The sequence below is a fragment of the Gymnoscopelus braueri genome, assembly GCF_963280865.1.
Source record: "Gymnoscopelus braueri genome assembly, chromosome: 20".
In the NCBI taxonomy this organism is placed as follows: Eukaryota; Metazoa; Chordata; class Actinopteri; order Myctophiformes; family Myctophidae; genus Gymnoscopelus; species Gymnoscopelus braueri.
In genome coordinates, this window is record NC_137622.1 from 25,511,418 (window position 1) to 25,532,910 (window position 21,493).

Below are 21,493 nucleotides of genomic sequence, written 5' to 3' on the forward strand. Positions count from 1 at the left end.
ATGCCCACTGGCCATTGGTAACCTATTGATCATGGACCTCTGCCAGTGTGTACAGAAATCAACTATTACATTACATTACATTACATTACATTACAGTCAGACGCTTTTATCCAAAGCGACTTACAATAAGTGCATTCAACATAGGTAGGGAACGAAACTACTAATCACCAGAAGTCTTAAATGCATTTCCTGCTAAAACAAGCAACCAAGAGTATACCCAGCGCTAAGGTAAAAGTGCAATATATCAGCTACCTACTTTCTTAAACAGATGAGACAAAATAGCAAAATCAAATGAGCACGAGCTAATACAAAAAGTGTATCGACTAAACAAGATCCAATAAAACAATACAACAATAAAACAAGAGTTCGTACAACTACTTAACAACAAGTAGGCCAGGCAAAGAGGAAGGTTAGTGTTTCCTGAAGAGGTGGGTATTCAGCCTGCGGCGAAAGATGGGCAGTGACTCTGCTGTCCTGACATCAGTGGGAAGTTCATTCCACCACTGTGGGGCCAGAACAGAAAAAAGTTGTGACCGTGTTGATCGACCAGAAGGACCCTTGAGTGACGAGGCAATCAGTCGCCCCGAGGTGGCAGACCGAAGTGGTCGGGCAGGGGTGTAGGCATCGACCATAGCCCGGAGGTAAGAAGGAGCTGTTCCTTTCATTGCCCTATAGGCTAGCACCAGGGTTTTAAACTGAATGCGAGCCGCTACGGGGAACCAGTGCAGAGAACGGAGAACTATCATCATCTCCTTGGTTTTACTGACATTCAAGAAGAGGCTGTTGTCCTGGCACCACAGTCATAGGTCTGCCACCTCCTCCAGATAGGTGCCCTCGTTGCTGTTCGTGAGTGGGCCCACCACCACTGTGTCGTCAGAAACCTGATAATGGTGTTGGCACTATTCCTGGCCACACTGTGAGCACAGCAGGAGGCTCATCATGCAACCCAGGTGGGGCTCCGGTGTAGAAGGTGTGTCTGCCCACATTAACAACCTGGGTTCTGGCAGTCAGGAATTCGTGAATTGAACGGTAGTTCAAATCAAATCAGGATCAGCTCAATTTACTATTTTAAAACCACTATATATTTTTTCAAATCGAGTTTTCAAATCCTTTTGGAGATTGAAGGTAAAAATGGAATGCATTAGTCCCACGAAAGCTCTTGTCGCTGTTGCGCCTACAGTACATTGTCTTTCTCTAAATGCCCCAAGTTGTTGCTAAGTCTACCAAGCAAAGTGGACCACCCACACGTCTTTGGGAAGAAAAAAAAATCTATGGGCTTTGGACCAATAACCAATTATTTAACAATGATTGGCTCTCCATTGGTGCACTGTGTGCATGTTTCATTGTAAATTTTCACTATGTGAGTTCCTGTGACTCTTGTATCATGTGTGTTTTCATCTGCTGTCCTGAGCACTACATCACTATGTCTCTCTCTGGTACAAATATCTTAAAGGCAAAATCTATTGAATTTACTATTCTTGGTAATAGACGCCTCCTGATTAAATGCTTGGAGAGACATTTCCAATTCTTAAGGGAGACACGCACCTACAGTATATGTTGTTGTTGTTGGAGGAGGGACAGCAGAAAGACAGATTGTAATGCTATCAATTCTTCCGCCCTGACAAAATAAAGAATGGTAGGACCAGCCGATAAGACTGAAGTCTTTCCCTCTGTACCTTTGTTGTCCCTCATCCTGCACGGTGGTGTTTCCCCGGTAACTACTGGTAACGGCGCTCTTAGCATTCCATGGCGGGCCTGTATCGCTATCGGCAATTTAATTTATGATTTAGGAGATACAAGGTTCCCACAGGGCGGTAATGATCAGGAAAAAGGAAGTTACTCATAAAACATACCGCGTCAGGTCCCACACAGCTGTTAGGAATCAATTCTATTTAACGGTCCAGATTTGGGATTTTTGGATTAGCAAATGAAACCTGCAACCTGAGATGGAAATGGAAATACAGTTTTGTTCACTGTAATGTAAAGTGGTTAACTTTATGATGTTTACATTGTTGCATTCACGCCTTCTTCAGAATAATACAAAAATAAGAAAACGTTTTTTGGTGGGGGGGGGGGTTAAAAAATGTATGTGACGTAAAGTGAACGTCACAGTTGATTTGGTCACTGAGGTCCACACACACACACACACACACACACACACACACACACACACACACACACACACACACACACACACACACACACACACACAGTGGGTGTGAGAGACATTTCATGGCCACTGGCTTGACTGATGACAGGAGCTGATTGCCTCAGTGTCCAGGGCAGAGAGTTGAATACACAAACAAACACACACACACACACACACACACACACACACACACACACACACACACACACACACACACACACACACACACACACACACACACACACACACACACACACACACACAGAACGCCCTGATGATGCAAGATGGTGATGAATGTTGCTTGATCCTGTGATCAGTGCGTCCCAGGTGGGAAGGGTCAGGCCCTCTTCTCAGGGCTATCTTTTACAGGCCAAAGGTTCAGTCTGTTGGCATCCTCTGAACAACAATGGCTTTTATTCATGAATTTGATAGAACACAGTGGAAAAAAGGATGGAATCGAAGAACAGAATAAATGAACAGAAGCAAAGGTTGCATGGATTGCATTTTGCATGGCATGACAAAATAGAATAAAGTAGAATGCAGATGTTGTCCCTTTAACTTGTAGTTTTCCACCCTTTTAATTTGTGACCAATGCAAAGCAATACTTTATAGAACCTCTGGACCTTTCCAGGTCTTGAGGTTTTGAAGTGTGGGGGTGGCCATAGCTGAGCGGGTAGAGAGGCCGTCTCATAATGAGAAGGTCGCCTGACGCCTCCTGGCCCACCCATGTCTACTTGTCCCGGAGCAAGGCACTTAACCCCTATCGCCCCTCCTCCCCTCCCCCTGTGCTCATCATGACCATGTGAACCATCAGCTAGGTGAAGCTGAAACGGAACTTCCCACACCGGAATAACACAAGTCTCCCCTCTCTCCCCTTCCCACAACGATGCCCAGTGCAGATTAAAAAACAATGCTGATGATGCCTTGATTGGTCCTTACTCTAAGGGCCAATCAAGGAGGAACTCATGTTTAACATGAGTCACTTGCCCTTAGGCTGGCACACTAAGCGCCGGTTTAGCACCTGCCCACTGCCACAGCTCAAACCATGAACAAAAAAAGACCCAAGAGTGGCAGTGCAAAAAGATTAGATCAGATTAGATTTGAACTTTATTGTCCAGCCCAGCCAAGATTTCAAGAGATTTGTCTCTCTGGTCACATCACTAAAACGGATAGCAAGAAAACACACACATGCACGTGTGCACATGTGCGCACGCACGCATGTGGGCACACACACACACACACACACACACACACACACACACACACACACACACACACACATTTGAATTTTGTTTTATTTCCTTGTACTCTTGTTCTTTGTTCTCTCATTTCTTTGTTTCTGTTTAGTTTTTTCTCCTTTTTATTTTTTGATGAATCATGGTGATGTACTGGTAACTGGTTAGTAGCCATTGGACAGAGCATCTATTATTTGATTACTTTTAATTGTAGATAAGGGCAGGTATAAATAAGACGTATCTTCTTCCTGCTCCTTTTGATTTATAAAATGTGTAAAAAGCAAAAAAAGATAATTAAATTAATGTAATCATGTAAACCATAATGAAATAAATAAAGATGAAATGAACAAACACACACACACACACACACACACACACACACATGCTTGTTCTCTCTCTCTCTCTCTCTCTCTCTCTCTCTCTCTCTCTCTCTCTCTCTCTCTCTCGCTCGCTCGCCCCCCCCCCCCCATTCTCTCTCTCTCTCTGTGTTTTGTATATTTCCATCCACCCCTCCTTCCTTTTTCATATTCTCCTACTTTCTCTCTCGCAGCCAGGCTAAAGTGTTTGATTCGCTGCCTGGCCGTGCATATTAATGAGGAGGGGGACAGCGAGCTGCTTTTAAAAAGCTGCTGCCTGGCCTGCCTCTCCAGAGTCTCTCCACACAGCACAGAGTGAAGAGGAGAGAGAGAGAGACATCCAAATAGCACGGAGTGAAGAGGAGAGAGAGAGAGACACACACACACACACACACACAGAGAAGCGAGAAACGTTTCCATTCTAAGATCTCTGAACAGGACGCGTCGCTCAACGATCTCCAGCGGAATTCGAAGGCAGAAAAAAAAAAGAAAATCCAAGTTGTTCGCTTACTTTTGCAAGTGGATATATTAACATTTTGTGACATTTTCCTCGGAGAGTGCGGTTGGGTGGTCAACGTTTGAAGAAGTTTTTTTTTTTTTTGTTGTTTTTCTACCAATCGTCAGAGATGCACCGGTGTACAGTAGCCTTACTGCTGTTAAGTGTTGCTGTGTTTTTCCTGAGCGCAGAAGGTAAATCCGCAGGTTGTTATTTTAACTTCAACTTTAACTTTTAAGTTAAGAAAATGCAAAGTGGCACTAGGGCTGGTGGCTATGCTTTTCCACAATTTATCACATGTAGCCTAAAAAAATGTATGTAATGGATGTAAAAAATAATAGTTTTATTCATCTGGCACTTTGGTTATCTACTTTGAATAGGTCAGTTTAGTACTTAATTGAGATTAAATCTATTCAGTTTACACCTCCCACTGAACTTAAATAGTTGATAATAATTGATTAATAATATTATTGTCAGTTTGGCACTTGGCAGCCATAATCTTCCATTTTGGCTTACATTGCAGTAGCCTACAGCGCTTCTTGGGCAAACTCTGCAATAGGGGTAAGGTGGGGGGGGGGGGGAATGTTTGAATATTCAGTAGGCCTGATCACAACATTATGAAACCGCTTTTTGTTTTCTCAACAACACCCTCCCCAGACCTAGCCTTAAGATCAAGACTATCATAGATGTATTTTTATCGATTTTGACATTTGCATATCTATAAGACTCGATAAAATACACATAGGCTAAGGCTATCCCAGACCCTTAAAACTAAAAAGAGTCCATACATTTTATAGGCTATACTATGACATTGTTGTCCCAATGTTATTGGTTATTGTTTAGCATCTTTAGATAAAAGTTCGGTATTCAATTTTTTTCTTGGGTAAAAGTACAAAAGTATTGGCATTAAAATATACTTAAAGTAGGCTACCAAAAGTAAAACTCAACATGCAGAATGTCCCCATTTCACAAGTTTTCAAATGTATACAAATATTTTGAAAATAGCCAAAGTAGGCCTACATATAGGGCTGGAGTGGTTAATGTATGTTTTGTAATAATCCAAATCTACAAAGTAACTGCTAACTAACGTTTTCAAATAATTGCAGTGGAGTAAAAAGTACAATATTTGCCTCTGAGATGTAGTACAAGTATTGAAAATTGGAAATGCTCCAGTAAAGTAAAGGTACCTCAAAATTGTACTTAAGTACAATGCTTGAGCAAATGTACTTAGTTACTTAGTTTCCCCCACTGATGAGCATGCTGAGATGAGGTAGCAGGTGCTGAATGAAGGAAGTCTTTGATCTTCTATCACCAACAGTACATAAACTGGTTCACATAGGCCTACAGTACATAAACTGGTTCACATACAGTACATAAACTGACTCACGCAGTGGTGGAAAAGGTACTCAAATTCTTTACTTAAGTAAAAGTACCAATACTGCAATATAAAAATACTCTGTTACAAATAAAAGTCCAGAATTCAAAATTTACTTAAGTAAAAGTACAAAAGTATTGGCACCAAAATGTACTTGAAGTACCAAAAGTAAAAGTACTAAATATTTGAAAATAGCCGATCGTTGTGAGCTTGTAGATCAGCTATTTTCAAATAGCGTATGTATAAAATAGGGTTAAAGTGGTTGATGTATGTTTCATTATATCATAATTTATATCTGAAAAGTAACTAGTAACTAAAGTTGTCAAATAAATGTAGTGGAGTAAAAGTACAATATTTGCCTCTGAGATGTAGAAGTAGTAGTAGTAGAAGTAAAAGTATTGGAAATACTCAAGTAAAGTACAAATACCTCAAAATTGTACTTAAGTACAATACTTAAGTAAATGTACTTAGTTACTTTCCACCACTGCTCACATGCAGCACAAGCAAGTCAATCACCCTTGCAACTCAGGCAGCAAGCAGTAGGACCCATGCCACAGAAAGAGAACAGACCCCAGGGAATATACATACATAGAACATTAATACATACATAAGCATGTTGCCTTGGCTTTTCTTTTCAATGTAAACAAAGGGCAGAACTCGTTCTGTAAAATCCAATCGAAGCCTTGTTGTAGCCATTACAGAATTCCTCTGTGACTGAAGGTAAGGGAGTCGCATACCTGTATATAGCCAAGCTATTTCAAAATAGCTCCACACTTGACATGCAAGTGCAATCCACCTGAGAAAAGGGTGTGTATTCTCTGAATGAAATACCCACAAAAAGAAGTGGGTATAACTGCTGCCAAAACCACAGTCCTCATGAGGGTGGAGTAAAGACTCCTTGTTGGGAATTGAAACATGTCTGCATTACATTAAAAGTTACAGTTTCTCACTTGCTCCACTGGTTGAATATAAATTCAACCAAAGTTGTATAGTTTATATCAAAATCTATTACCTGTATTCTACTGGTTACACATTTCAAAATGGTAAAAATACATTTTCTGTTTCTGTTTTTCGACATTGCAGGAAAAAAAATGTTTTAAGAGAAAATTGAAATTGTTAGTTTAGAACAGTAATTGTCGTCATTAAATTACAGTTCCTTCAATTCACTTATGATATCAAATGCCTTTGGCTGACTTTTTTAATGTAATGGATTTCCTCCTGGCTCCTGCAGTCAAATCTGGAGTGTTACTATCTCTTAGAGTAAATTGACATTCTGGATTTGTGTCCCTTATGGCAGGTAGTCATAAGATCGGAATGCAAAGCTGATGAGCAGATAAACTTTGTATTTGATGTTTTGTCAATGACTTGCCCAACTTCAGTTCTGACAATAGTTATCACCATCATCACATGTCAATGTAAGTTTTAGACTCTTTTGTGGTGTTTTGGCAAAGACCGATTTATTGTCATAGCATGCTCATGAACCTTTAGGTCAATGCAATTTACTTGTGTGATTGTGAAAGTCGGTCTAACGGATGCATTTGATTTGTCAGCAGCCTACAAGTGCAGGTGCACCAGAAAAGGACCAAAGATCAGGTACAAGGATGTTCAGAAGCTGGAGATCAAACCCAAACACCCGTTCTGTCAGGAGAAGATGATATTGTGAGTAATTATTGTTAATTGCTCTTCATTCTCTATCATTATCCACCCTCTCTCTCTTTGTATCACTCTCTTTCTGTCTCTCTGCCTCTCTTTCAGTTTTTTCTTGTTTTTTCAGTTCTCTCTCTCTCCTCATTCGTCACTGCTCCTTCTGTCCTACTCCATCTCCTTGTGCATGTGGTGTGTGTGTGCATGCATGCGTGTGACCAAGTCATCATATCAGTAACAGGTTTTCTTTTCAACCAGTTGTGTTTGTAACACCCCCACCCATTGAACCATTTGCTGCTACAGAGGAGCCAAACATCCTACTGTCAACACTTAAGATGATTCATAGTATCACACATAATTATATGCCTCAATCAGAGGTTGGCTTTGTTTAGGGGCAGCTGGGGAGGAGGGGGGGGTTCTGCTCAGTCTGGGTACTGTTGTTTAATGTTGTTCCTGCCATTCGGGAGGGTGCTAGGGGGTGTTTATTGATGCATCAATGCATTACCAATCTGGGAACCCATTCGGTAATGTTTTTTACCTTTTGCTGTGTTTTGGGGCACCCCCGCCTTTTATGTGTAGAAACAGGAACTCAATTTGTCTCCTCCCCTTTCTTAGTCCAATTTCTCCTGGGTGCTTGTGTGTTTATTCCTACTACAACAACATTACATGTTTAGGGCAGATTCTCTGTCTTGACTTAATGATTAATGCATTACTAATGCCACATTAATTACATGATCATATATTTACATATAATACAGGACAGTACACATGTCGCACATACATTATATATGAATCATTGTTGCTACGTCATATAAAAGCCTGAGTAATAAAACAAAAACAAGTATTTTCATTTGACACCTCTATTCCTAATGTATTCTGTTTGAAGATCAGTTTCTAGTTTGCACCATAAAACCCTCCGTCTTAATTTAACTGTGAAAGAGAAATCGACCAGGTCTATATAGATGTAGATGAATGTGCTTTTAGGTTGGTTTTCCTTTTAAGCCTAGATCACTGTACAGCAGATGTTAGGGTTATGTCATCTAATCTGGAGTTATTTTTGGTGTTCAAGTCAGCTCTTTTCTTTTGTAATTATTAATAAACTATGCTGCCTCCTACTGGTATCCCAGAGTACTTACACAGAGAACCCAGTGGGCAAAGATTTTCTGTGCAATGTTTGAATGCAAATGTACTTTCAGAATTCCTAAAATGAATTTCAGCTTCTGTACCCAGTACAGAGTAACCTGGGCTGAGACATGGAAGGCCCCAGAATAGATTTTGGTCATTTTGGTACCTTGACTACCTTCCCAATTAAAAATATTAAATACAAATGAATGAACAAAGTAATAACTTATACGTGTACACTTATACATATTTATGATACCAATAATACTAACATATTAGCAATTACGTATCAAATCATATTAAAAACCCTGATGAAATACACCATTCTTCAACAAACTGCACGCAAACACACACACACACACACACACACACACACACACACACACACACACACACACACACACACACACACACACACACACACACACTGTAAAACCCTCAGTGTTAATTCAACTCTGAGAGTTGAATTAACATTCAATTTGGGTCAGTTTGTACACACACACTTCCCTGTGATGGACAACACACACATGCACGCATACATGCACGTGTATACACACAGGCACGTACGTGTGCAAGCACACACACACACACACACACACACACACACACACACACACACACACACACACACACACACACACACACACACTCACACAACTCTAAGAGAGTGTCAAAATGGACTCACTTGGTTTCATTTTTGCACCAAGTTTGAGTTAAATGAACACTGAGGATTTTACTGTGTGGACACACACACAGCATTCGCCACACAACTCTTATTTAAGACTGGCCATTAGCATTAGATGGTGGCCACCAGCCACTGGCCCCCAATGAAAAATGAGCCCCAGCAGGCTCCGGAAAGACAGAAAGAAAAGGAGAGAGAGAGAGAGAGAGAGAGAGAGATGAGAGAGCCACCCTCCCCCCCTCTCTCTCTCTCTCTCTCTCTCTCTCTCTCTCTCTCTCTCTCTCTCTCTCTCTCTCTCTCTCTCTCTTTAGTTGAAGCCACTGGCTTATGGCACTCAGTTTAACATTCAGAGGGGCCACTCCTACACACACACTGGGAGCCCCCAAACCTCTCTCTTTGTCTCCATCTTTTGTTTCTCACTCGCTCACTCTTTCTTTCTTTCTTTTTTCTAGCTGTCACTACTTCGTTTACTTCACTTTCGTCCTCTTTCTCATCATGCACCATCTTTCTCTTCTCCCTTTTCTTTTTCTCTCTCTGTTCCACTTTTTAATGTTTTCTTTCTTTCTTCTCACTAATAATTTACTTCATCCTTTTCTCTCTGTCCCTACACAGTAAAATCGTGGCGATTATTTAACTCTTAAATTGAAACTCACTGCAACAGGTGAATAATAATGAGGAGAAACTAAAGCGTGAATGAACACACTAATTAGGTTAGATTTCACCCAGATTCACATGCGGCTATGGGCAAACTCAAATTCACACACAAATTCAGTGAGCGTTTAGCGCAATCACATCACAATAATGCGTGCCCACATACACACACTCACTTTATACACACACACACAATGACATTCCCAATCGCTCTTTTTCTCAGAACACCCCCACTTACACAGCATGGAATAATTCTTCACTAGAAAGCACACAGAAGTGGGTAAATAAAAGCTCAATAACCAGATGAAATGACAGTTGAATGGGCAGCAAAACAAGTGCAAAAGCCCCTTCAATCAAATCTACTCGCTACTCGCTAGTATTGAATGCATCTTTTAACAGGAGTCAGGCCTTCTCTCAACTCATATCTTATGTTTTGGCCAGCCATTGACTGTTTCTCTAAATGTCAAGGCACCGTGGAGTGGCTGGTGTTTTTCCCACATTTCTGTTGCTCTGCCTGAATATGCCACATGCAGGCAGCCTGTCTCTTCTGCTGCCCTGTGCACCCAACAATCCCATACAGCCAGGTTGTCTACAGCCAGACTCAAAAGACTCATAGAGCTTGGACGTTGAAGTCTAATTTTGGCTTCACATTTCAAACGTTCAAGTGTCAAGCCAAAAACATGGTGTGATGCTATGCGGCATTTTTACAGGCGGCTCTGTAGGACCAAAACCAAAAATATATTTTTAAATAAAAATATTAAACCACATTGTTTTATAATGAAAGTCAAAGAATGTTGGTTTTGTTTAACAGTATTTTAAGTGTTTTAGTTTATTTTTTGTTTTTTTGTTTTTATGTAACATTGACTGGCATTACTTTATTAATACCTCTTTCTGTCTGTTCTCTCTCATTTCCCCAGCGTAACAATGGAGAATGTGTCACGGTTCAAAGGTCAGGAGTACTGTCTTCACCCCAAGCTTCAGAGCACCAAGAACCTGGTCAAATGGTTTCGCATCTGGAAGGACAAACATAGGTAATCCAAAATACAACAGTATACTTTTAATGTCATTTAATTTCTTGTATCCCAATGGGATTCATCTGTATTAATACAGGTACAAAAAAAAAATATATATATATACAGCAGATCACAGCGATGCTAAGGAAAGCTAATCTGAATTATACAGCAGATGGATGTGGGGTATATGGGGAGAAAATAATGTTTTATGATTAAATGATGACAAAAACAGATAACAATGAACTCCAATATGTAAAGAACTTACTCCCAGTTACAGTATTGTATGCTGTCTGAATGTTAGTTCTACCTACTCCTGTTGCACGATACAGGATTTGTCATGTTCAGTCCTATACTGTATTGGCTGTCCTGCATTAATAATCTTGAACTACCTAAATGGAGCTACAATGTTTCTGTTTTGATTACCAGAGCATGCAATATTTGCAGTCACAGAGAAATTAACACACTTTTTTTGCAGGGTTTACGAAGCCTAAAATCTTGGCTTTCCAGCACATGCGGACTGACTGAGAAAAGTCACACCATCCCCGGGACTGTGTTTTTGTTTTGTTTTTTATTGGTGACGTACAAGACATAACCTACAAGAAGCCGTTCTTCTATCTCTTCTGTCTGAGATCTATCACACAATTTAAGAGATATCTGTAACTCATAATAGCCAGTGGGATTATTGTACTATAGGTGGCCATCACGCCACACTAGTTCCTGTCACTCACCACTCCACTCTTTTCAACTGTACTGTAGTTACCTGTCAAATAGCAGATGGAGACACGACATAGCCTCTGTGTTCAAATTTGCCGTTTCATCTGGTCTTTTGTACTTTTCTCAAGGTAAATCTTTAATGTTTGAAGGAACAAACAAACTATCCCTTTAAAATGCTCTGTTGATATTGTAAGTCTGTTAAATATGATAATGATGACAGTTATGATATTTGTTCATCGCCAACAGCCACAGCAATTTGAACAGCCACACATCTGTTTGCTGGTTTTAGAGAGGCAGGAGGTGAACACAGTGATAAAAGGGCCTTGTGAATTGGGGGCAACATTCTATTTTAGTCAGTCAGCGTCTTGTTACATATAATCCAGGGGTTATATGATGTCTGTGCGTGCATGCGTGCGTGTGTTAGGCAGATGTGTCAAACAAACTATACTATTCAGCCAGGTTTATCAGTCTTCAGCAACCATCTTAGCATAGTTTAGACATGAGAATTATTATTATTATTATTATTATTTTGTTATAATAATAATGCCTATATGATCACTGATGAAATGGCAGAAACCACAGAAATGGAAGGGATAGAAATGGAACTACCGTTGACCCCAAAACAAGTGTTAAGTTCAATATGTGAAGCTCAGAAAGCTTTTGTACCTTGGCAAATGGAACCGTTATGGCTAAGCATTCCAACATTTGTTGTGTAAAAAAATAAATCAATCTTAAGCCTAATTTATACTCCATAGTACGATGGTGTCACACTTTGTCAAACATCACTGTTGTGCGATTAAGTATAAATTAAGCCTTACTTGCTGTCCCTACTGTATGGCACTGTACAAAACAATGCACATTGCTGTGCACCATTTTAGCTCACACGATAGACTTGCCAATCATATTCACTCCACCTGAATTGACTATCATGTCAATTCAGGTGTAGTGAATATGATTGGCAAGTCTATCTGTCCTCCTGACTGAGTTGTGTTGTATGGAAACTAAGTGGTTGACGAGTTTTATAATATTACTTATCCTGTTGTATATCGAATCAACAATATTTTCAAATGTGTTATTTTGTACACTATGCATAAACATTGTAATCATGACAGTTCTGATTGTTTTGTTGTCACCAAACAGAATCCATACCACATTTTCTTTACTTTTCTTTCCAAGAATGTGCATTACTCTTGTTTTATATCTTATATAAATATATAAATAAACATTTTTTTTTGTAAATAGACCAATATAGCCTATATGTTAGTGAGGATGGATTCATCTTATGACTTTCTAGTGTAATGTATATTGTATTACTGGGTTAGAGTTGTTTTGCTATTTAAATTTGGATTTGGTAACAAATACTGTATTTGGAGGGTATAGTTGTTTGGATGGACCCACCATCAGCACGCAGTAAAACATTCCACTGAGTGTAAACCATAAACAAGCAATAAACTGTCTAGAACAGCTCAGCCTACATCACTTCCAAGTTCCTTCCATTCCTTTACAGGCTTTGTCAATGTAAGATAAGACATTTAATAACCTTAACTTAAAGGTAGGCTAAGTGATATTCTTTTGTTTAAAAAAAAGTGTTAATTAGCTCTATATAGTACTCATTGCTGTATATACTATAGAGTGTTTGTTCAGTAACAGGAGTCTCCTTGTCTCTTCAGCTCTTTGGTAAACAGAAAACTAATCTTCAGGTAGGGATACCAATTCGATCAAATCAGGAGAGAGAACTTATACAGGATAAACAACTGCATTTGGAAGTGATGACACAAATAAATAATATTTGCTGATAAATGGGTACTCTCTCCTGATTGGGGGATCTACAAGCCGATCTACAAGCTCACAATGCGTCGCAATGCAAGCATTGTGAGCTTGTAGATCAGCTATTTTCAGAGATTTTTATACATTTTGAAAACTTGTGAAATTGGACATTTGGCATTATGCATGAATTCCAGACTTTTACTTGTAAAAGAGTATTTCTACATTGCAGTATTGATACTTTTACTTAAGTAAAAATGTGAATACTTTGTGTGAGAGCAGTGAGAGACAAGTGATCCGCCTTATTCTGAGGTTTGCCACTAGGTGGTAGTATATGCTTTGGTATGCCAAGAATTGGCATAAAAATGTAGGTACCAAAAGTAAAAGTACTCATTATGCTGAATCAAATGGCTCTGTGCTGAATGCCCCGTTTCACAAGTTATCATTATGTCTAAAAATTGTACAAAATCTTTTGAAAATAGCATATCTACAAGCTCACAACATGTCGCATTGTGACGGGTTGTGAGCTTGTAGATCGGCTAATTTCAAACAGCCAACGTTTAAATTGGGCTGAAGTTTTGTAATAATAATCAAAATCTACAAAGTAACTAGTAACTAAAGTTTCAAATAATTGTAGTGGAATAAAATTACAATATTTGTCTCTGAGATGTATGGAGTAGAAGTAAAAGTACAGAAATGTGGAAATACTCCAGTAAAGTAAAAGTAGCCTACCTCTAAATTGTAGGCTACTTAGCCTATAGTAGTAGGCTACTTGAGTAAATGTAGACAGTTACTTTCCACCACTGGTAATAAGTACTCAAGTTTACTCTACATTTATTGGATATACCTATGGTTGCCGATTGAGATTAACAATATCTAAACTATAATCAACAAATAAATTAAGATGCAATATTATAAGATTAAGATAAAACTAGAAAAAGTGCTCCACTGAGCACAGGTCAGGTAGAATCGGCCACCTGGTGGCGCTATAACAGGCCCATGTGAACATTTTGAAAAAATTGGGGCAGAGGTTCGGAATTGGCATCCAGGCAGTGTGTGTGCAAAGAGAGAGAGAGAACATAGGTGGTCACCCTCTGCAGCTTAGCCTTGTTGGTCTGTGAGAGCCCCCCATACCAAGCCAGGAAAGAGAAGGTAAGGCCACACTCATTGCCATTTTCATGTTACATAATGGATCAGCTCATTCTAATAAATATCAATTTAGTAAATTATCTACACCCTAGGCTACACCAGGATACAATTGTCTGAACTCTAAATCAATGTATTTGTAGTGACTTGAATAGTGGTTTGTTGTAGCATATTCTGTGTTTTGTTGATACTCATTACTCCTTTGTAGGCTGCTTGGCCTCAATGTACAAACTATGCTGCTTTATTATTTAATATGATTTGAATTATTGATCTGATAGTGCAGTACACCATTATTGATCTGATATAGTGTAGTACACTATCAGATCAATAATTCAAATCATATTAAATAATAAGGCAGCTAAAAATAGTTTGTACATTGAGGCCAAGCAGCCTAAGTATGGCGTATCAACAAAACACAATCAGCACAGAATCTAAGCTACAAAAAGCCACTATTCCAGTCATTACAAATAAATTGATTTCGATTTCAGACAATTGTGGACATGTCATGACATGTCCACCATCACAGTGGTGTGACGTCACGTTCTCTCTAGGATAAGTAAAAAAAACAAAAAACACATGCAGCTTAAACATTAAGCCTACTTTTTAACGTACTATCAAGTCAAATTTGTTTATAAACCTGTACAGACAAAATAGGTTCCTAAAATCACAAAAAACCCTGACATGAGTGACCGCCCCGCCCCGTCCATTGAATTCAATGGGCAGGTGGCGCCATCTTGTAAGGTTTTCAGCAATTACTTCCAACGTTCTATCAGGCCTAGTTAGCCTTCACAAGCACACACACGCCATAAATATCTCAGAAGAGGATTCAAACCAAAACGCTACACTATAGTGAATAAAAGTTTTGAGTTAAACTTTCGACTTATAATATTAATAGTGACTGTCAATGTTGGTCTATGAGTTTGACGAAGATATCTGAAATGTGTCATATTAAGACAAATACGACACTGCCCAGTAAATAAAAAGTGTAAATTACATAGCCTACATTATGAATGCAGTGTACTTTTTTGACCATATTACATCATGTAATATGGTCAATGGGTTGCATTGTATATCTGACAGAAAGAAAATGTCAAATTGTGTGCGCGCGCGTGCAGGATAGCCTACACAACACACATACATAATGAAATGAATGCCTGGCTCTTGCGTGTGTGTGTGCGCGCGCGCGCGCAGTGTCAGTGAGCGCGTGTGTGTTTCCACGGGGAGGCGGGGACAGACAGACTTTGGCAGCTCCATCTCTAGTGGGTGTGTGTGTGTGAGAGTAGAGCGAGAGGAGCGACCTGGTGCAAAGCAAAGCAAACGAAACGAACGGCATCCGATCGAAAATAACAGGAACCACACACACACACACATCGACCACTTTCTTTCTATTTCCAACCCTCCGTGTGTGATTATGCTTTCAACGGTATTCTGCCCACGGCGTCTACATTGATTGATCTTCACCGAAGTTAACCGTCGTCCGCCTGCAGAGACGTCTCAACGGTCAGCCATAAGAACTCAAGCAGGAGAATTCCTGCATCTTGTGCTGCTCGCTGCCCCGTCCGTCGCTGTTCCGTTGAACCCTGGTAGGTTACAGTACCTCGTCTAGCCTGTGTGCTCTCTTTGCTAGCAGCCCCGAAAATAGCAGATGTACAAGCTCAGAACGTCTGCTATTTTTCTGGGGGTGGGTGAGCGACACCGTCGTGCGGCGACATAACAAGTAACGGCTTCAACTGACCAGCTACTGTCTGTTAGCCAGCTAGGCTAACGCCAATGAGCGTGTGTTTTTTTTTATTTATTTTGACTTGTGTTTAAACTGTGTTTATGAGTGTAATTGTGGAGTTTACGCCGCTAATTTGCAGACCCTAACCAACTTAATTGCTTTTCTCCCCCTTCTTTATCGAGTGAAGGTCCTCGAGAAGGGTTCATTGTTTTCAACTTGGAGCTAACGGTGGCTACTAGCTAGCTTAGAGAATCCTTCACATCTGTGCTCCTTCCCTGTACTGACAGAGGGTTTACCTAGAGACAGAGATGGGGGGGGGGGGGATTATTATTGTAATTTTTTGAAGCGACTATTTAAAAAAAATGCTGCAGACGTTCAACGTTTCCATCCAACATGATGAATATGTTGCATAATGTATGTTCACATTAGTACTTTTGTATTTATACTCCAAGGTCTTGAAGGCTTGAAATGGGGGGGGGGGGGGTAATTTATATAAGCAAAACAAAACCCTTTTAATCACCGTTTTTGGATATGATTCAGAAACGGCAATGGTTTCGTTTCTTTGGAGTAGACGTGTTTCCATAGTTTCATTTTCTGTCCTGGCAGTTTTGATGCGATGATGCTTCTTGGTACCATTTGCTCTGCTTTGCTGCCTGGGAGTCTCCAGGCGGGGTGCTTTGGAATGTTCTAGTGTGCTGTTGACAGTTTTGCTGTCTTGATGACACACAACATATGTAGCCGAGGTCAAAATGTAGGCATTTTGTATGAAATGGAGCCCGGCCCGGTTTGTTAACAAAAATGTGTGTTTGAGCATTACATGTAACAAGTGGGAAGTGACTGGTGATGTCAATTATTAATCTGACTCCGTTCTGACTGAGTTCTGACCGCTCGTTGTATAATCGGATCCGGGGACATGATTAGAGGGTCTGTTCATATGGTGTACTAGGGCCATTGTAATACTAGGCTACTGTATGCTGTAGTATATATGGTTACAACAATATGGCTACAACAGCGGCAAAACCAGTGATGAAACGTGCTGGATTTCGTGAAGATGATATAAAGTCTGAGGCATGTTTTAAGGTCTAAATCATGCCCACAGCTCAATAAAGGTTAACTAGATTGGTTGACTTGGTTGTTGTGTAAGACACAACAAAAAGAGAGTCAAGGTACTTGTAGCAAAGGTCAGCTGTAGCTGCGGTGCTGATGTTGGAAAACATGTTATATGTTGTTTGTTGTCAACTGGCTTTGAATCTGATGTAATAAGGTGTAATAACCTTGTAGTGCTGGGAGCCTGCATTAAGGTGGTGATAAATTAGGCAATTATTGGGCCCATTTGACGGCTGATTTATACTGTGTGGTACAGACATGTTATCGGGTGAGAATAACTGATTTTCAACACATAAAACGTGACGCAATTGGTTGAAAATCAGTTATTTTATTCAACTGAATTAGGCTGAAATGGACAACCTTCCCAGAAACAAATGATTAAAGTAAGATTTAAGAATCTATTCTGATTATTCCTGTCATAGTCTAGAAAGGAGGTTTGATGTGATTTAAATATACAAGATAGTAGTTGCTTTTTTATATTGTCACCCATCACAGACGCACGCCCATCACAGACGCCTGAAAGACTACTCTGTGTCACTCGGCCTTAAAGCTGCAATTCACATAACATTTAGGTGAATGATGTTATTTTGTTGGGGTACCACTACTGGTTGCTCTCTATAGGTACACAGTAAAAGTTACTTGGGGGACTAGGGTTCAAATCCCGGGTAGGACATGAAGTTAACCTTGTGGATAGCAGCGTAGAGTAAAACTGTTCAGGTTCTCATTTCTCTAGCATTTTCAGCCTGGGACTCAAATGTAATATTTGTTCTCCTATAAGCCAAATGAACTGACTAATAGAAGCTAATGATTTTATTATTTCCGTACTGGGCCCTGTTCCATTGGTTAAAAAATACTGTTAAAGAGAAATATGAGCAAGGTAAAACCAGTCAACAGAACGGAATCCCCCTATTTGGGTATTTCAAGACCTAAGTTTAGGTCAGTGGGAAGTTGGCTTGATCAGCAAGAATATTAATCAAGAGCCAAGGCAGTTTCATTAGTATCCACTTGTCCTGCAGTGAGACTAAGACAAATCTATAGTTTTTCAACTGAATGAACATGCATTGCAATGACTTTTGACACACACACGCATGCACGCACGCACGGGCACATAGAGAGAGAGAGAGAGCAGTGTCATAACTAACCAGGCTCCTGCTGTGTGGGATTGTTTTTGTTAGGCCAGTGTGTGGCTGTACACTGTGCAGAACAGGGGCCAAGCTAAATCAAATGTTGTCCAAACATCTCTTATGGCTAGACCCACACTACCAGATTTGTATCGAATTTATCCCCTGCTTATTAGTTCTTCCCTGTCCAACAACAATGTTTCTTGGACAGCAATGTGGTATGTACAATAACGATGTGCAACAAATAAATTAAGAAAATTATGACACCCAAAATCATCACCAATAATCATGATTAATAATCATGATTACAATACTAAGCAAAATAATCTGGATGCCATAATCATGCAGCCCTAACATGCATATTTCATGCTACTCTGACTGTGTAGCGTCTTGTTCTTCTACTTTTATTTTAGGCAGCACATCTTGTCAAGTTGTTTTAGGAAGCACATCTTGGCATGTTGTTTTAGCCTGCACCTCTCTTACTCAAGTTGTTTTAGGCCGCACCTCTTGTCAGGGTGTTTTGAGCACAATACCCTCCAGGATCTTTAATATAATTTAAGTGCAAGGCATGGGGCAGTTATGTGCTGAAGACTAGAGGTGGATACTGATAGTGCTTTATCAATATGTTTGCTGTTTAAACCTAGAGCATGAACTTCAACTTACAGTGTGTGTTAAGCCAGATAGGACTGAATAAGGGGGCACAAAGGGGCCCTGGAAGCTGCAGAGTTTCACAGCGGTATGGTGCTGACCCAGCCCAAAGGTTCAGTAAATGGAGATGTGGCAGCTGAAATAATCGAGAATGCTAGGAAGACTCTTATTTATTGGTGTTGGGCTGCACAGTTAATTGAAAAAATATTGATGTTACAGTATTGACTACTGCAATTTCCATATAGCAAGAGACTGCACTTTTTTTCTCTCCTTTTTGAGGGAATGGTGTTTTTGGCCTCTTAAAAAAGAAAAAGTAGCTTTGTGTCGTGCAGAATACCTAGCTAGTGCGTTGAAGTTCCACTTGGGTGAAAAGCTTTTTAAAAATGTACCTTTTCAGGCTGTTGCACCAACTTACATGTTGTCAGGTCGAGGATCTAGAGCAGATTGAAAAGTGTCCTGCTGGGGCAGCTGGTTGGTTGGTTACTGTAGTTGGCGGAAATCTGAACAGAAGACTCAGCAGGTTTTAAATGGCTGGCCTGCAACCTGCTAGCATCTGCTGAAAACTATCCAAAGACCAAAGATAGAGAGAGATGGACACACACAAAGGGACAGATATGCTATGCAGGAGCCAGTCAGACATTTTTCTTGGCGTAGGAAAAAACAATCTGCGACCTTCCCTTCAATCGATTTAAATCACCAAAAAAAAGCCTACACTACCATGAGATGTGGGTGGAACCCACTCCCAGCCTCCCAAGTTGAGAGAACCACTGAACACATCAGATCACACGCTTGGTAATGGCTGTTTACTGTTTACACTTACTTTGAATACCATTTTTTGTGTTGTTACTGTGTAATGTGTCAGGTCAAGTTTATTATGATTATTTATTTTTACCTCTATTTCTGGATTTGGGTATTGGTTGAGCAAATGATGTGGGGAAAAAAAACATGACCTGCCGGTTATATTGTTAAAACCATTCACACAAGGTGTCTGCCCTGTACAACCACATTCAGTCCTCTCCCTGGCAACAGCACAGCTCCATTTAAGCAGCTTGGGGTTGCATGCATTACATACATTGGATGATGGCTCAATTTAGTAGGATCCACTATTACCCCTGTCTGTTTTTCATATAGATTTCTGACTATTTTTCTATGCCCTGACCTGTCACTTATCGTTGCTGTTGGGCAGAAACATCTCCATATTTAAACTTTTTATGTTTTTTAGTTATTTAATGCCCTACCTTGTCATTTAATGCCCTACTTTGATGATGTGACAGTGTCACACAAATGTAGCAAAAAATAGCCGATCTACAAGCTCAAAAACACGTCTCAATGTGACGCGTTTTGAGCTTGTCAACTTCTATTTTTGCTATTTATGAACTTGAACCCTGAAATGTAACCGTTTTGGACATATGAGGTTTCCACCCAACAGCGAACTATATATTACTTTACAGGCACAGTTGCCTGTCTCCAATAAGTTGGCTCTGAAACCAACCAGGTCAGAGTACAGCCAGCACATAAGTAGTAGTGGAAATTGGCATCATGCTGAGCATAGGCCTACACCAGAAGCTGCACCTTCTGTAACTTAGTGTAGATCATGTAGCGTGGTCTTGAGGCTTGGGTGTTCTCTTGTTAAGCCGCTTATACTTCCTGTATGTGCTGTCAGCCAAGCCCTGGATGTGCACTGTCACTGTTTGCTTTGTCACTGTTTACATGGAGCTTGCTGCGCTCAGTTGTCAGCTTATTGTCTCACAGCTGCTGTTTGAATCTATTGTTTACACACACACACACACACACACACACACACACACACACACACACACACACACACACACACACACACACACACACACACACACACACACACACACATGGATGTGACAAGACACGTTCTGTCCTGTGTAAGCTATTTGCTCCCATAGTCCAAGGTATTTTTCTGTGTATTGAAGTAAGTCTTTTTTCTTCTTTTTCAATTACAGACATGACAATTGATGTGCCTGTATTATAGTCTTATTTCATCATTGTGTCACCTCATTATGCTGCTTTGCATCTGAAATAAAACAAGCGAGACAGAGCAATAGCTCCTGCAGCCCGGCAAAGGGTATTGGCTGGTATTGAGCTTACCGGGTGTGTGGAAATTTCCATTCGTATGAGAGAGAGCGAGAGATGGCGTCAATACTGAATCAATAAGGTTGAATGTCATTGTCTCAGACAGGGTGGCTGAGCTCTGCTAAGGGTAATCAACTCAAAGAATTTGTCTTCATTATTTTAGCAGCAGTGGAACCACACCACCCTATGTAATTTCATCCAAAATAAACAAACAAGCTGGTCAGTAATATCACAATGTACTATCCAAATTCAGTCGTGTTTAAACTACAATATAAATACAAATAAGGCTGCGAATAGGGCCAAAAGCGAACCCTGGTTATAAAATGTGTCCTTGACACAAAATAAATAAAATATTGTGCCTTAGGTGTAAACATAGGAGCACACATGATGGATTTCCTTGTGGTGCTCGGGAAAGATGAAGAAATCTTTGATTGCAAATCAACC

General features: G+C 40.1%; 2 protein-coding genes across 6 annotated transcripts in view; both read left to right on the forward strand.

Annotated features, from left to right (window-relative positions):
• Positions 1 to 4,047: 4,047 nt before the first annotated feature.
• On the forward strand, positions 4,048 to 12,901 carry cxcl14 (chemokine (C-X-C motif) ligand 14). 4 transcript variants are annotated; one of them, XM_080416145.1, is made up of 4 exons: positions 4,048 to 4,442; positions 7,162 to 7,270; positions 10,628 to 10,741; positions 11,199 to 12,901. In XM_080416145.1, exons 1-4 carry the CDS (start codon positions 4,367 to 4,369, stop codon positions 11,212 to 11,214), a joined length of 315 nt encoding a protein of 104 aa, XP_080272271.1. In that variant the 5' UTR covers positions 4,048 to 4,366; the 3' UTR covers positions 11,215 to 12,901. The 4 variants fall into 4 exon arrangements, with proteins under 4 accessions (XP_080272271.1, XP_080272272.1, XP_080272273.1 ...); XM_080416146.1 differs by having other exon boundaries at positions 7,165 to 7,270; XM_080416147.1 differs by having other exon boundaries at positions 4,048 to 4,430.
• Positions 12,902 to 15,626: 2,725 nt separating this feature from the next.
• Positions 15,627 to 21,493, forward strand: part of fam13b (family with sequence similarity 13 member B) — an 80,265-nt gene continuing 74,398 nt past the window's right edge. For both annotated transcript variants that reach the window (XM_080416767.1, XM_080416768.1), the window contains exon 1: positions 15,627 to 15,930. The gene's annotated coding sequence lies outside the window, so the exon portion shown is untranslated. The remainder of the gene's footprint in view (positions 15,931 to 21,493) is intronic.

What these genes read in the sequence shown, in the direction of transcription:
- cxcl14 (XM_080416145.1), top strand. Translation starts at nt 4,367, where the DNA reads ATGCACCGGTGTACAGTAGCCTTACTGCTGTTAAGTGTTGCTGTGTTT. An exon ending in CGCAGAAGGTAAATCCGCAG is followed by an intron (nt 4,443 to 7,161) that starts GTTGTTATTTTA and finishes TTGATTTGTCAG; the next exon opens with CAGCCTACAAGTGCAGGTGC. An exon ending in TGTCAGGAGAAGATGATATT is followed by an intron (nt 7,271 to 10,627) that starts GTGAGTAATTAT and finishes TCATTTCCCCAG; the next exon opens with CGTAACAATGGAGAATGTGT.